We start from the raw sequence: 14,738 nt of genomic DNA, 5'->3' as shown, positions 1-14,738 counted from the left end.
GCCTAAGCCTGGGGGGCTCAAAACCCCCCAAAACCCCTTTTTTTTGGGGGGGGGGCTGGAAACCCCCCTCAGCCTCAGCCTGGTGGGCTCACAACCCCCCGAAACCCCTTTTTTGGGGGGGGGGGGTTCCTGACCCCCCCCCCGCAAAAGCGCCCGGGGAGCCTTGAAACAGCCCCAAGGGGGGGGGGGGGGCCTTGAAACGGCCACGCGCGGAGGGGCGGGGCTTGCTATGCTAACGAGGGCGCGCGGCAGCCAATCACGGCGCGGCATGCAAATGAGGGAGCGCGCGCCGGGAGGGCGGCGCGGCGCGGCCAATGAGGAGGGAGAGGGGGCGGGGCCGGGGCGCCGGCGAGACCCCGGGAGTCTCGCGAGAGGTTGGGGCGGGGTGGGGGGGGGGGAGGAGGAGGAGGAGGCGGCGGAGGAGGAGGAGGCGGCGGGATGGGATCGCCGAGGTGAGGCCGCGGCAGGGCCCGGCACCGGCCCCGGCACCAAGCCCCGCCCCCAGCCCCGCCCACCGCCCCCCCGAGGGCTGGGGGGCACCGACCCCGAGGCTGGGGGGGCTCCGCCGGTGGCCCCCGGCCCACCCCTTCCGCGCCCCCCCCCCCACCCTTAGCAACCGCGGCCCTTAGCAACGGGCTGCCCCTTGCCCCGTGACGTCATCGCCCCCTCCCTCGCCCCCCCCCTCCCCCAAGTGCCTTCTTTATGGGGGGGGGGGGCCCGTAGGGTTGGGTAGGGGGCATATGGGGGGGGGGGCTATGGGGGCAGTTGGGGGGCCGGGGTGTTTCGGGGGGGGGTCCCGGGGGAGCTCGAGGGGGGCGCTTGGGCTTTAAGGAAGCTCCTGGGGGGGGCACTGGGGGTTGGGGGGGGCACCTGGGGGGGTGGAGGGACCTTGGAGGGGGCGCTGGGGGTTTGGGACTGCTCGTGGGGGGGCACTGGGGGCTGGGGGGGGCACCTGGGTGTGTGGTGGGACCCTGGAGGGGGCATTTGTGGCTCTGAGGCGGCTCCTGGGGTGGCGTTGGGGGCTGTGGGGGGCTCTGGGGTGCATGGAGGCACCCTGGAGTGGACACTGGGGGGTTGGGACTGTTCGGGGGGGGGGCACTGGGAGCTGGGGGGGGCACCTTGGGGGGGGACGGAGGGACCCTGGAGGGGGCGCTGAGGGTTTGGGACTGCATGGGGGGGGGGCACCTGGGGGCCTGTGGGGGGGATCTGGGGGGTGGAGGGACCCTGGAGGGGGCGCTAAGGGTTTGGGACTGCTCGTGGGGGGGCGCTGGGGGGGCTGTGGGAGCTCCAAGGGGTTATGCAGGGCTCTGGGGTGGGGGGGGGTATCTGGGGCCAACAGGGGGGAGCGTGCATTTAGGGGGGGGGCTCTGAAGGGGGACACAGGGGTTTGGGGTGCACCATAGTGTCTGGGGTGTGCTGAGGGGGGGCGCTTGGGAGTCTCGGCTGTACCTGGAGGTGCATGGAGGGGCAGGCGGTTTTGGGGGGGCTTCCCATGGGAGACCCATCTCGCTCCCCCCCTCCCCAGATGCCCCGTCACTGCTCTGCTGCTGGCTGCTGCACCCGCGACACCCGGGAGACCCGCAACCGAGGCATCTCCTTCCACCGGTGGGTGCCCCCACACCTCCTCGGGGGGCGGCATCCCCGTGGGGACCCCTTGTTGACCCCCAAATGGCCTTGCTGAGGGGGCTCTCCCCGTTTCTCCCTCTGTGGCGGTTTTTTTTTTGGTGTCTTTTCACCTTTTTGCTCTTGGTTTAATCCTCTCGCAGTGGTTTAGTCCAGGTGTAACCCCCCCCACCCCCACCCCCAGTGATGGTTTGGCCCAGGTGTACCCCTCTCCTTTAGCAATGGTTTGGCCCGGGTGTTCCCTCTCCCCCCCCCTTTTTAGCAATGGTTTGGCCCGGGTGTTCCCTCTCCCCCCCCCTTTTTAGCAATGGTTTGGCCCAGGTGTTCCCTTCCCCCCCTTTTTAACAGTGGTTTGCCCCCAGGTGTTCCCCCCCCCCCCTTTTAGCAGTGGTTTGCCCCAGGTGTTCCCTTCCCCCCCCTCCTTTTAGCAATGGTTTGGGCCATTTGTTTCCCTCCTTTATCTTTTAGCAGTGGTTTGGCCCAGATATTCCCCCCCACCTTAGCAGTGGTTTGGCCCAGGTTTCCCCCCCCTTTTTGGCATTGGTTTGGCCCAGGTGTTCACCCCCCCCCCCTTCTTTAGCAATGGTTTGGCCGAGGTGCTCCCCTTTTAGCAGTGGTTTGGCCCAGGTGTTCCCCCCTTCCTCCCCCTTTTAGGAATGGTTTGGCCCTGGTATTTTTTCCCCCCTCCCTTAGCAGTGGTTTGGCCCAGGTGCTCTCCCCCCTCCCTTTTTTACCCCTTTTTAGCAGTGGTTTGGCCCAGGTGCCCCCCCCCCTTTAGCAGTGGTTTGGTCCAGGTGTTCACACATCCCCCCCCTTTTAGCAATAGCTTGGCCCAGGTATTTTCCCCCCTCCCTTAGTGGTGGTTTGGCCCAGGTGTTCCCCCCTCCTGCCTTTAGCAATGGTTTGCCCCACGAATCTGCCCCCCCCCCTTTAGCAATGGCTTGACCCAGTTATGTGTCCCCCCCCAATTTAGGAATGGTTCAGCCCTCTCCCCATTAGCAAACCCTCCCTGGCCCGTTCCATTTGTGGCTGCCGGGGGGGAGCCGTCCCCCCAACCTCTCAAAAAACAATATTTTGGGGGGGATTTCGGCCGCGAAACCTGACGTGACCCCCCCTTTTTTTTTGCACCCCACCCCCCCCAGGCTGCCCAAGAAGGACAACCCGCGGCGGGCGCTGTGGCTGGAGAACAGCCGGCGGCGGGACGCGAGCGGGGAGGGCCGCTGGGACCCGGCCTCCAAGTACATCTACTTCTGCTCCCAGCACTTCGAGAAGAGCTGCTTCGAGATAGTCGGCTTCAGGTAGCTAACGAGGCACTTAATTAAGCCGCTCCTCCCGCGGAGAATGGGCCCTGGTAATTAAGGAGCACCCCCCGTAATTAAGGACACCCCCAAATCCCCCCCCCCTCCCAGGGTTTTGGGACCAACTAGGGCCTTTGGGTTTTGGGATCCCTGTGGGTTTTGGGGTCCCTGTGGGTTTTGGGGTGCCCCCCACGCACTGACCCCCCTCTCTTTCCTCCCCCCCCCCCCCCCCGCTGCAGCGGCTACCACCGCCTGAAGGAAGGGGCCGTCCCCACCGTCTTCGAGTCGACCTCCCTCAAAACCCCCCGGGCCGCCAAGCCAAAGCCCCCCCTGCCCAACACCGACACCCCAAAGCCCCCCCGGGCCACCAAGAAGTGGAGGTGAGTCCCAACGCGGGCACACGGTCCAGGAGGTGACACAGGACACTGCCACCATCTCCCCACCCCCAGCCCAGTTTAACCCCCCCTCCCCTTTTCTCCATACAGGCAGGACCCCCCCACATCCCCACCGGACCCCCCCTTCTCCACCGACGTCTCCTGCTTCCCCCGAGAAGGCGAAGACCCTGGGGGCGTCCCGGCTCTTCCCGGCCCTTCGGGCGCACGGGGTCCCCTCCCGGACACCCTTTTGGTGGCCACAGGGGACGAAGAAGCCACAGACACCCCTGCCCTCCCCGAAGGGGCCCCCCCGGCGCCCCCCCGGCCCGTTTCACCTTCCCTCTACATGCTGCGGCTCCCGCCGCCGGCCGGGGCGTACATCCAGAGCGAGCACAGCTACCAGGTGGGCAGTGCCTTGCTCTGGAAGCGCCGCGCCGAAGCCGCCCTGGACGCCCTGGACAAAGCCCAGCGGCAGCTCCAGGCTTGCAAACGTCGGGAGCAGAGGCTGCGGCTGCGGGTGGGCGAGCTGCAGCGAGAGCGACGGGCCCCCCCCGAGGGCCGGAGGGTCCCCAAGGAGCCCCCGCCGCAGGGCGCGGAGCCGCAGGTGCTCGGCGGTGCCGACGGCGGACAGTGAGGGCTCGCCTCCTCTTCCTCGCCGCGGCGCCGCTGGGAAGGTTTGTAAATAAACAAAGCGTTTTCGCCTTTTCTATGAAAAAAAAACCAAGGCGACGGCTCGCATCTGGGAACGCTGGGGGGGGGGGGTAAAGGACAGCGTGCCCGAATCGGTTTTGCTCGCTGATCTGGCGGGAAACAGTTTTGGGGAGAAATCAGCTGGATTGGTGAGCTAAACCGGCTCAGCGAGGCCATCGTAGATGAGCAGCGGGGTTGGGCGTGCGTTGCGTTGGTCCCTGTTTTTGGGGAGCTTGGGGCTGCTTTCCTGAGCTGGTTTCGGTGCTCGATCCGGCAGAAAATCGGGTCGGGGAGAAATAAATGAGTTTTGCGCCAGATTTGCGGGAAGAACAGAGCGTTTTGGGGCACGATCTGTCTTCACGGCCAGCCCTTGGGCAAGCAGGAGGCTGGCACCGAGCAAGTGTTCCCCTCCCAGCAATGGGGAGGATTTGGGGGCACGATCTGAAGGGGAAAACCCACAGGTTGGTCCCCAGAAAACGTCCCTCGTCATCCAGGCACCCGTCTGGACCCAGATAATCAGAACTAAGCCTTTAATTTCTGCAGCCAGCACCGTGCGGAGGCACCGGGCACGACGCTAAGAACCGAAATCAGCCTCTCGCCCTCGTCGTGCTCCAATGCTGTTACAAACTTCCCCGAAGGAAGCAAAAATGCCTGATTAGCCCCCAGATTGGCTTCACCTGTCACCCCGAGGCAAGCGTCAGCCCCGCCGCGGCGAGGCTCCTTCTACAGGTTGAGCTTCGCCTCCTGGATGGCAGCGTAGATGTCGGCGTTCATGGGCACGTAGGATTTCTTCTTCTCGTCGCGGAAGAAGAGCGGGTCCTTGATGATGTCGGGGTCAAAGCCTTCCCTGACGAGGTTGCCTTTGCACTGCTTGAAGGTCCCCGTGATCTCCAGGGCTTCCTGTGGGGACGGATGGCGTCGTCAGAAACGGGGGGGGGGACGGATGACGTTACCAGTGTGGCGTGATCATCGTCGGAACCGTGGGGACGCCAGCGGGTGTCGCTGGCACAGCACCGTCGTTGGAAAGCGGGGGCCTAGACGTCATCGTTCAGCGTGGGGAGTCGTTGGCACAGGGGGACCCAGGTGACAACGCTGGAAGCGGTGACCCCAGTGTCGCCATCGGCTTGGGGACCCGGAAGGTGCCGTTGGAAACGGGGCGACCCAGAAGGTGTCATCGGAAATGGGACGACCCAAAAGATGTCATCGGAAGTGGGGGACCTTGAGACCGTCGTCAGAAATCTGCCCCAATGCCGCCGCCAGCACGAGGTGACCCCAACGGCGTCATCAGCACCACCGCCAGAAGCCCCAGCGCCATCGTTGGAAGACAAGAGGCCGAAAACCACCCCCTGGAAGCCCCCCCCCCGAAGCCGGGGCCGCTCACCTGGATGCGCACGAAGCGGGGGGCCGCGTAGCTGGGCAGCGTCTCCCTGGTGAAGGCGTAGAGGTTCTCGCCCTCGAAGCTCATCCCGGGCTTCAGGCGGATGGCCGCCATGCCGCACTTCCCCTCGCACCCTGCGAGCAGAGCTGGCGGGTTATTTTGGGCAACCGGGTCTTGTTTTGCCCTTCTTGGTGGCCACTTGGACCATTACGGGGAGCTGCTGTGTGCCCAAAGCGATGCTGGGTGCTTATTTTGGGTCAGCGTGTCCCATTTCAGCCCTCGTTGTGACCATCGGGCCGTTACGAGGATACGCGGTGGGTCCAAAACCCCAGGCGCTTCTCTGGGGAAACTAAGTCCCCGGTGGCCACGTGGGCCATTACTGGGGCACATCAGTTGCCCAAAATAACATCAGTTGCTTCTTTTGGGCAACCAAATCCCTCTGTGCTCTCTGTGGTAGCTGCTTAGACCACTTAGGGGGCATGTTGCGTGTCCAAAACAACATTGGACGCTTGGCTTGGACAACCGGGTCACCCCTTAACCTTCGTGGAGGCTGCTCAGACCTTCACAGAACCACGCTGCGTGCCCACGGCAGCGCCAGACACTTATTTTGGGTGACTAAATCCTGGTTTTGCTTCCTTGGTGGCCACTTGGACCTTTATGTGGATGTGTTACTTGCCCGAAACAACTTTGGATGCTTATTTCGGGCGACAGAGCCCTGTTTTACTCGTCTTGGACCACTGCAGCAGTAGTAGTGAACCCAAAACAACACTGGCCTCCTCTTTTGGGTCAACAGATCCTACTTGAGCCTTTTTGGTGGCCGCTCAGAGCAACATAGCCCACATCACGCGGCTGAAGCGTCCCTGGATGCTTATTTTAGTCCCACTCGCCCTCCGCACCGCCCTGTACTCACCCGGCACGGACACCCCGTAGACGTTGACCTCCCGGATGAAGTTCACCATGGCCAGAGTGGCCTCCACCTCTGTCGTGGCCACGTTCTCCCCTTTCCAGCTGCGGAAGCGAAGGGATGGAGCTGTGAGGAGGAATTCGGGCCGGGAGATGGCGTTGCCCACGTGGACGTGGGAACGACCGCGTTGGAGAGGGTTACCGGAAAGTGTCTCCCACACGGTCCTGGAAGTAGACGAATTTTTCGTGGTCCATCATGAGGAGGTCACCGCTGTTGAAGAAGGCGTCACCTTTGACCAAGACGTCTCTCAAGATCTTCTTCTCTGTCTTCTTGGAATCGCCCGCGTAGCCGTAGAAGGGCGTGTTCTTGGTGATTTTGATGACCAGCAGCCCCGTCTCACCTTCGGGGAGGGAGAGGAGGGTTGGGGCCAGTCAGCAAAGTGCCTTGGTGCCAGAGAATGTCATCTCCATGCCCCACGGGGTGCTTGGGGATGCTGCTGTTCTCCTCGGGGCTTTTCTGGTGGCTCCCAGCCACCAAGACGATGGTGATAAGGACCAAGAGCTGGCTTTGATGTATCTCAACCCTCCGTTGTCTCTCCCCTGCCAAAAAGGCCCTCGCAAGGCTCATCTCTTCTTACCGGGGCGGACGCGGATGCAGAATCCTCGCTTGTCGCGTATGGGTTCGTCCTGCTCCACGTTGTACTTGATCAGCTCAAAGGGAGCGAAACTCTGGAGGGCAGAGGAGGAGAAATCGGTGGGCGGAAGAGAAATGCAGGAAAAAAAATGAGTGGGAGGACATGCTTCCAGTGCCAGGTCCAATCCATCGTTATTCGCTCGTTAAAACCCATGGACCCCACCGCGCCCAATTCCAACATCTTGCGTAGCCTCGTTTTCCGTCCGAACTAATCGCCCCTTTTATATTTAAATAAGATTTAACCGAATGCATTCAACCGCTCGCCAAGCTCATCCACCCTGCCTTTCAAACGAAAAGGTCTGGGGGAGAATACCGAGAGCTGCAACTGGTGGAAAAGGGCGGAAAAAAATAGTTTTGCAGCTTTTGCTCGACGTGCTGGTGGTTGGAGAGCAAAAAGTGAGACCAGGTGGCCTCTCTTGGGTCTACAAAGATGTCCACGTTGCCACAGATGCTCCAAAAAATGGCCTTGGAGTCAGCGCTGTTGAGTCAAATGTTTGCCAACAGGGTGGAAGGGACTTCTTTTGGACGTGAAGAGGGGATCTTGAAGATCCCGCTCTTGCATGAACCCAACCTTGATGGACTGTTGAGTCAGTACTGCCCAACCAGGTGGCGGGGACTCCTTTTGGGTGTGAAGAGGGGATCTTGAAGATCCCGCTCTTGCATGAACCCTGCCTGGTGGATGGCGTTGGTTTCTCCAGGTTGGTCGCTATGAGGAGGGCAACCAAGGGGTTCCTGCTCTTGCGTCAACCCAACTTGAGGGACAGCATTGGCATCCCCAAGGTGGTCTGCGTTAGTTCCCTGCCCTTGTCACTGCTGGTGGCTCACCTTGAGGAACGCATTCGCTCTTCCCACGGCCCCGATCTTGCCGGTGTAGTTGATGAAGCCGGCGTTGCCCTCGGTGGCCCCGTAAAACTCCCAGATGGAGATGGGCCCGAAGCGCTGGAGGAACTCCTTCCACACCTCCGCCCTCAGGCCGTTGCCCACCGCCAAACGCACCCCGTGCTTCTGGTCGTTGTCGCGCTGCGAAGGGAGGAACCATCTCAGCACCCGCCCCGCGGCGTCGCGTCCCCCCCGGGGGGGTGAATTTCAGGCCTCACCTTGGGCGTGTTGCAGAGGTAGCGCATGAGCTCGCCCACGTACTGGATGACGGTGACGTTGTAGCGGCGGCAGTCGTCCCAGAACTGGGAGGCAGAGAACTTGGCACGCAGGACGCAGGTGGCTCCTGCGGGGACATGGTGGGGTGATGATTCCCTTCCTCTTTTCCCTCTTTTTTGCCTTTTTCTTCATCCATCCGTCCATCCATCCATCCATCCATCCATCCTCATGTCTTTTTTATTCATTCCCATGTTCACCCATTATCTATAGCCTCCTCTTTCCTTTCCTGTTTTCTCTTCATTCCTCTTTCTTTCCTTCTCCAGCCTCACTTTTTTGTCGTCTGTCAGTCCATCCATCCCCCCACAGATCCATTTATCACTGTAAATATCTCTCCTTTTCTTCCCTCCACCCGTTTTTCCATCGTCCTTCGGTCCATCTCCAGAAGACAGATGTCCACTGATCCATCTCCATTAAAATCCATCTGTCCATTTCTGTCAGCCCATCCATCTCTAGAAAACATCCATCTATCCTTCTCCATAAAATACTCATCCATCCAGCTACACGAATCCATCCATCTCCGGAAAACATCCACCTGTCCTCCATAACATATCCATCCATCCAGCTCCATAAAACATCCGTCCAACTCCGTAAAGCATCCACCCAACTCCATAAAACGTCCCTCCAGCTCCATAAAACATCCATCCATCCATCCATCCATCCATCCATCCATCCATCCATCCATCCCCTATCCACGTACGGCTCCCTCTCCCCTTTCGTCCCCTCTCTCTTTCCTCTTGCTTCTCCCCCACCCATTTCTCCATCCGTCCATCCCTGTCTGTCCGTCTGCCCCCCCCCCCCCCCCATGCTGGCCAGGCCACGTGGGGCGCGGGGTACGTACCGACCTCGAGGCACCCTCCCACCCCGATGAGCAGCCCGGCCGAGTGGTAGAGTGGCAGCGTCGTGTAGATGTGGTCGGTGGCCCGCAGCCCGCAGATCCGGCCCAGGTTGGCCACCATCATCAGCTTCTGCTCCGTGATCACCGCCGCTTTGGGCAGCCCTGGGGTTGGGAGCGGGGGGGGCGGGTGGGAAATGTCCTCCGTGGAGGCGCCCGCGTGGGATGGGAGGGCGTAGACCCTTCCCTCGGGGTGCTGGGTCTCCGTCCCTAGAGGCCTTCAGACCTTGCTGGGAGGAGCCGTGAGGAACCTCGTGGTGTGTTGGTTTTGGGGTGGGATCTGACCCTACCAAGGGAGGGTCCTGTACTCCTGTCCCAGTGGTGGCTCTCCGTCCTTGGGGACACCCAACCCTCACATGGACACAGCCACGAGAAACCAAGCCCAGGCGGACTCAGGACAGCCAGGGTTGGAGAAGAAAAAAAACACAAGACCCCCACCAACCTCCCTGGCGTCACCCACACCATCTCGCCCACCCCTCCAGCTCCTCTCCCGTAGCACCCAAGCCCCCCCAGATGCCGTTCTCCGAGGAGGAGACCCTCCGTGGCCTCACCGGTGGTGCCGGAGGTGTAGATGTAGATGGCCTTGGAGCTGGCGGTGATGCCGGCGCGGTAGTGGCCGGGCAGGGGCTCGTCGGAGGCCGTCTCGATGGCGGGCAGCAGGGCCTCGACACCCGGCGTGGGCGACGTGGAGCTCAGGTAGAAGACCTTGATGCCGTCACGCTGCAGGTCTGGCAGCACCTCCTCCAGGGCGTCCTGGAGCTCTGCGGGGACAAGGGGACACGGTACAGGGTGAGGAGGTTCCCAAATTGGGGGGGGGGGGGTGCTCTGAGCGTCCAAGAAGGGAACCGAAAGAGTCTGAGATGGGGGCTCCGTGTACCCCAAGTGGGTGCCCTGGTCAGATGCAAGCCAGGGCATCATGGTTGGGCTCCCCAATGACCCCAGGTGGGCTCCCGATGGACCCCAAATGGACACCCCAATCACATGGGCATCGTGGTTGGGTTCCCCAGTGATCCCATATGAGCTGCCGTTGGACCCCAAATGGACACCTAGATGAGTTGGGTACCCAGGGCATCATGGTTGGGTTCCCCAATGATCCCAGGTGGGCTCCCAGCAGACCCCAAATGGACACCTTGATCGTATGGGCACCCAGGGCATCATGGTTGGGTTCCCCAATGATCCCAGGTGGGCTCCCAGTGGAACCCAGATGGACACCTTGATCATATGGGCACCCAGGGCATCATGGTTGGGCTCCCCAGTGATCCCAGGTGGGCACCCAATGGGCACCTTGATCATAATGGGGACCCTGAGCAGCCCAAATGAACACCACAAGGACCCCAACTGGGCACCCGAAGCACCCCAAAAGGGCACCCGGTGTACCCCAAATGAGGCCCTCAATTGGATGGGCACCCTGGATGGGTGCTTCAAGGATCCCAGTTGGGCACCCCAATAGGATCAGCACCCAGAGTGACCCATATGAGAGCCCCGAGGATCTCAGCAGGGCACCCAAAGCACCCCAAAGGGGGCACCCTGCGCACCCCGATGGGTGCCCCAACCAGGTATGTACACACGAGTGTTTTCTTCCTGCCTCCTGCTCCCAAAAACGTCCTCGCGATGGAAACAAAAGGACCTTTGGCCCCGGCAACGATCTGGCAATAATTAACCTGTAGCCTTGGCACGGCCAGTGCACCCCACGACACTGACCGGGGCTCGGGGGTGCACACGCGTGAGCAATGGGCTGCGGCCGTGGCCACGCCTGGGCGTGCAAACAGGTGGCCCCGTGTGAATGACCTCTTGCACGCTTCCACGCCTTCCACAAACAGCAGCCACCCACGCATGCAATGTGTGGAGCAACACGGGCACACGTGCAAGAGCAGCTAGGGGCTCTGACCGGCGTGCAAATGCACGCACAGACACTGACAGGCGTGCAGGCACGCAGAGTCACACGTGCAGAAGTGGCACACGCAAATTCACGCACAGACACGCGTGCAGGCAACAGCACGTGCAAATCTATGCACGTGCGAAGCCACTGACACAAACACAAGTCCACGCATGGACACTGACAGGTGTGTAAATACATGCAGGGACACTGACATGCATGCAGACACACAGGGGCACATGCAAATTCACGCATGGACACATGCACATGTGCAAATCCGTGCACGGACACTGACGCAGCCGCTGATGCACAGGCACATAAATGCATGAGGAGATGCTGACATGCATGCAAACATGCACAGGCACTGACATGCATGCAAATCCATGCACAGCCACCGACACACATTGCAACAGCATGCAGAACCCCCAACATGCATGCGGGCACACTTGCAGGCCACCGAAGTGTGCAACCCCTGCACGAAGCCATGCGAGCAGCAGCAGCAGACCCCCCACACACGCACACTTTGCACCACCACCACCCCCTCCGGGGCACCACTCACCGGTGCTGGCGAGCACGAAGGTGGCCCGCGCGGCGGCGAGCGCGTGCAGCAGCGCCTGGCCCCGCACGTTGTAGTTGAGGCACGCCATGGCGCAGCCCAGCTTGGCCAACGCCAACCATGTCCAGACGTAGGTGGGCTCGTTGGGGAGGAAAACGGCCACGGTCTGGCCCGGCTGCAAGCCCAAGCGCTGGGAGAAGACGCGGGCGGCGCGGCTGCTGAGCTGCTCCACGTCCCCGTAGGTGTGGAGCTTGTCCTGGAACAGCAGCAGGGGGCGGCGGGGTTGGCGTCGAGCGTGCTCCTGGAACACCTCGAGGAGGGTGACGGCGGGCCGGCGGGACAGGCGGCGGCGACACCGCAGCGAAGCCCCCGCCAAGGCCACGAAGGCGCCCAGGTCCGCCCAGAGGAAGGGGAACAAGCGGTCCCGCAGCAGCAGCAGCAGCAGCAGCAGCCCGGCCGCCGCCGCCGTCACCACCCCCAGCATGGTCACCCCGCGGCGCTGGGCTCTGCAGGGCAAGGTCCGCCGCCCGCGCGCACCTTGCCCCGGCGCGTTTGCCCCTGGGGTGGTTTTGTTTTTCTTTCTTTTTTTTTTCTTTCCTTCTTTCTTTCTTTTTTTTTTTTTTTTCCCCTGACGCCGCCGGCCCTGCCCCGGCGAAGGGTGCGGAGCGTCACCGCGGGGGTGGCTTGCGTCACCGGGTTCCTCGTCCATCCGTCCGTCCGTCCGTCCGTCCGTCCACGGCACCTGCTCCTGGAGCCGCGTCTGCTGAGACGAACGGGTACGGCAATCTCAGGTGCCCGTCCGTCCCGCCGCCGTCCGTCTGTCTACCCGCCCTCCCGACATCTGGCTACCCACCTGAGCTAGCTGTCCGTCCGTCCGTCCGTCCGCCCGCCTAACAGTCTGCCCGTCCTCCTGTCCACCTGCTCTTGGTTTTGGGTTACCGGCCGGGTTTTCCCCGGGCGCAGCAATGGGACGGGAGGTCTGCCAATCCCCAAAGCCTCCATCCAGCCCCTAAAGCCTCCATCCAGACCCAAGAGCCTCTATCAATCCCCAAAAACCTCTACCAATCCCCCAAAGCCTCCATCCTGTCCCCAAAGACTCCATTCAGCCCCCAAAGCCTCCATCCAGACCCCAAAACCTCCATCAATCCCCCAAAACCTCCATCAATCCCCCAAAGCCTCCATCCAGTCCCCAAAGCCCCCATCCAGCCCCTGAAGCTTTCATCCAGCCTCCATCCAGCCCCCTAAAGACTCTCTCCAGCCCCCCAAACCTCCATCAGTCACCCAAAACCTCCAACCAGACCCCAAAGCCTCCATCCAGACCCCAAAGCCTCCATCTAGACCCCAAAACCTCCATCAATCCCCCAAAACCTCCATCAATCCCCTAAAGCCTCCATCCTGTCCCCAAAGCCTCCATCAAGCCCCTAAAGCTTCCATCGAGCCCCTAAAACTTTCATCCAGCCTCCGCTGAGCACCTTAAAGCCTCCATCCAGCCCCTAAAGCCTTTCTCCAGACCCCAAAACCTCCATCAATCCCCTAAAACCTCCATCCAGTCCCCAAAACCTCTACCCAGCCCCTAAAGCCTCCATCGAGCCCCAAAGCCTCCATCCAGCCCCTAAATCCTCCATCAAGTCCCCCAAACCACCACCAATCCCCCAAAGCCTCCATCCAGCCCCTAAATCCTCCATCAAGTCCCCCAAACCACCATCAATCCCCCAAAGCCTCCATCCAGCCCCTAAAGCCTCCATCGAGTCCCCCAAACCACCACCAATCCCCCAAAGCCTCCATCCAGCCCCCCAAAACCTCCATCAGTCCCCCGTAGCCTCCATAAATCCCCCGTAGCCTCCATAAATCCCCTAAAGCCCCATAAATCCCCCACAGCCTCCACCCAAACCCCGTTTCCCTTCTCATTATAAAAAGGGACAACGGGCGCTCTCAGCCTTCCCCTTACTCCTGTTCCCACGCAGAACCCTCCCGCCCCAAAATCTCCTCGTTTTTTTTCCCCCGATTTCTTGCGAACCCGGCTGCATTTTCAGCCCTGGCCAGGCGGGACCGGCCCCATTTCACCACCCCACAACCCCCCGTCCGAACGGAGATAAAAACGCGTTTTTCTTTCATCACCAGACCAGGAAAAAATAAAAAATAAAAACCCGACAACAACAACAACAAAAAACGCCCCAGGCTCTGCCATTTAAATCCCATTTAAATTTTTAAACGGGGTGTGGGCGCCCGGCAAGCTGTATCTTGAAGGGTTATTTAACCTCTCTGCTAATTAGTAATAATAAAAAAAAAGCAACCGGCGAACGGGTTCGACACAACCTCACCGCTGTGTCAGTCACCTTCGGCCCCGATTTGCAACCCCGGCTCCTCGCTCGCAGTAAAATTGTTACGGGGTCGAAGGGTTTTTGGCAACGCAGGTGAAACGTGCCGGGCGGTGCTCGAGGTTTTGCAACCCGGGGCCGTCGCCTACACGGCTCCGGATCCGCCACCGGCGGCGAGCCCCGGTCCCCCGGGGTTGGTTCTGTCGGGTTCGGGTGGAGGAAGCTTCCAGAAAGGGGAATATTTTCCCAAAAAGTAGGATAAAACCACCCGGATTTGGGAATCCTTCCCCCAAAGGCAGGATAAAACCCTCCAGAACTGGGAATCCTTCCTCAAGAGGTGGGATAGAATGGTCTGGAGTTGGAAGTCTTTCCCCCAAAACGGGGATAAAAATACCTACAGAATTGGGAATCCTTCCCCAAAAGGTAGGATAAAACCATCTGGAATTGGGAATCCTTCCCAAAACACAAGATAAAATGGTCTCGAATTGGAAATCCTTTAAAAAAAAAATGATAAAATGGTCCAGAATTGGAAATCCTTCCCCCAAAAGTGGAATAAAAAACCTCCAGAATTGGGAATCCTTCCCCAAAAGGTAGGATAAAACCATCTGGAACTGGGAATCCTTAAAAAAAAAAGGATAAAATGGTCCAGAATTGGAAATCCTTCCCCCAAAAGTGGAATAAAAAACCTCCAGAATTGGGAATCCTTCCCAAAAAGGTAGGATAAACCATCTGGAACTGGGAATCCTTAAAAAAAAAAGGATGAAATGGTCCGGAGGTGGGGATCCTTCCCCAAAAGGCAGGATAAAAACCTCCAGAACTGGGAGTTCTTCCCCAAAATGCAGTATAAAACCATTCAGAATTGGGAATCTTTCCCAAAACACAGGATGAAATGGTCCAGAATTGGGAATCCGTCCCCAAAATAGTAGGATAAAACCATCTCGAATTGGGAATCCTTCCCAAAACACAAGATAAAACGGGCTG

The 14,738-nt window shown here is 60.3% G+C and overlaps 2 protein-coding genes across 3 annotated transcripts; one reads left to right on the top strand and one right to left on the bottom strand.

Moving 5' to 3' along the window:
* Positions 1–374: 374 nt before the first annotated feature.
* Positions 375–4,302, top strand: THAP7 (THAP domain containing 7). 2 transcript variants are annotated; one of them, XM_083853572.1, is made up of 5 exons: positions 375–452; positions 1,526–1,605; positions 2,766–2,921; positions 3,161–3,301; positions 3,407–4,302. In XM_083853572.1, exons 2-5 carry the CDS (start codon positions 1,526–1,528, stop codon positions 3,927–3,929), a joined length of 900 nt encoding a protein of 299 aa, XP_083709698.1. In that variant the 5' UTR covers positions 375–452; the 3' UTR covers positions 3,930–4,302. The 2 variants fall into 2 exon arrangements, with proteins under 2 accessions (XP_083709698.1, XP_083709699.1); XM_083853573.1 differs by lacking the exon at positions 375–452 and adding an exon at positions 705–729.
* Positions 4,303–4,498: 196 nt separating this feature from the next.
* SLC27A5 (solute carrier family 27 member 5) lies at positions 4,499–12,565 on the bottom strand. The gene is made up of 11 exons (XM_083853571.1): positions 12,293–12,565; positions 11,443–12,199; positions 9,559–9,768; positions 8,954–9,112; positions 8,058–8,182; positions 7,786–7,980; positions 6,905–6,995; positions 6,469–6,667; positions 6,274–6,371; positions 5,367–5,497; positions 4,499–4,885 (listed from the first exon to the last, which is right to left on the bottom strand). Exons 2-11 carry the CDS (start codon positions 12,146–12,148, stop codon positions 4,709–4,711), a joined length of 2,091 nt encoding a protein of 696 aa, XP_083709697.1. The 5' UTR covers positions 12,149–12,199; positions 12,293–12,565; the 3' UTR covers positions 4,499–4,708.
* Positions 12,566–14,738: the final 2,173 nt, after the last annotated feature.

The sequence above is a fragment of the Anser anser genome (assembly GCF_964211835.1).
Source record: "Anser anser genome assembly, contig: HAP1_SCAFFOLD_259, whole genome shotgun sequence".
NCBI lineage: Eukaryota > Metazoa > Chordata > Aves > Anseriformes > Anatidae > Anser > Anser anser.
The sequence above is the reverse complement of the archived record's forward strand: the minus strand, read 5'-3'. Positions and strand labels throughout refer to the sequence as shown.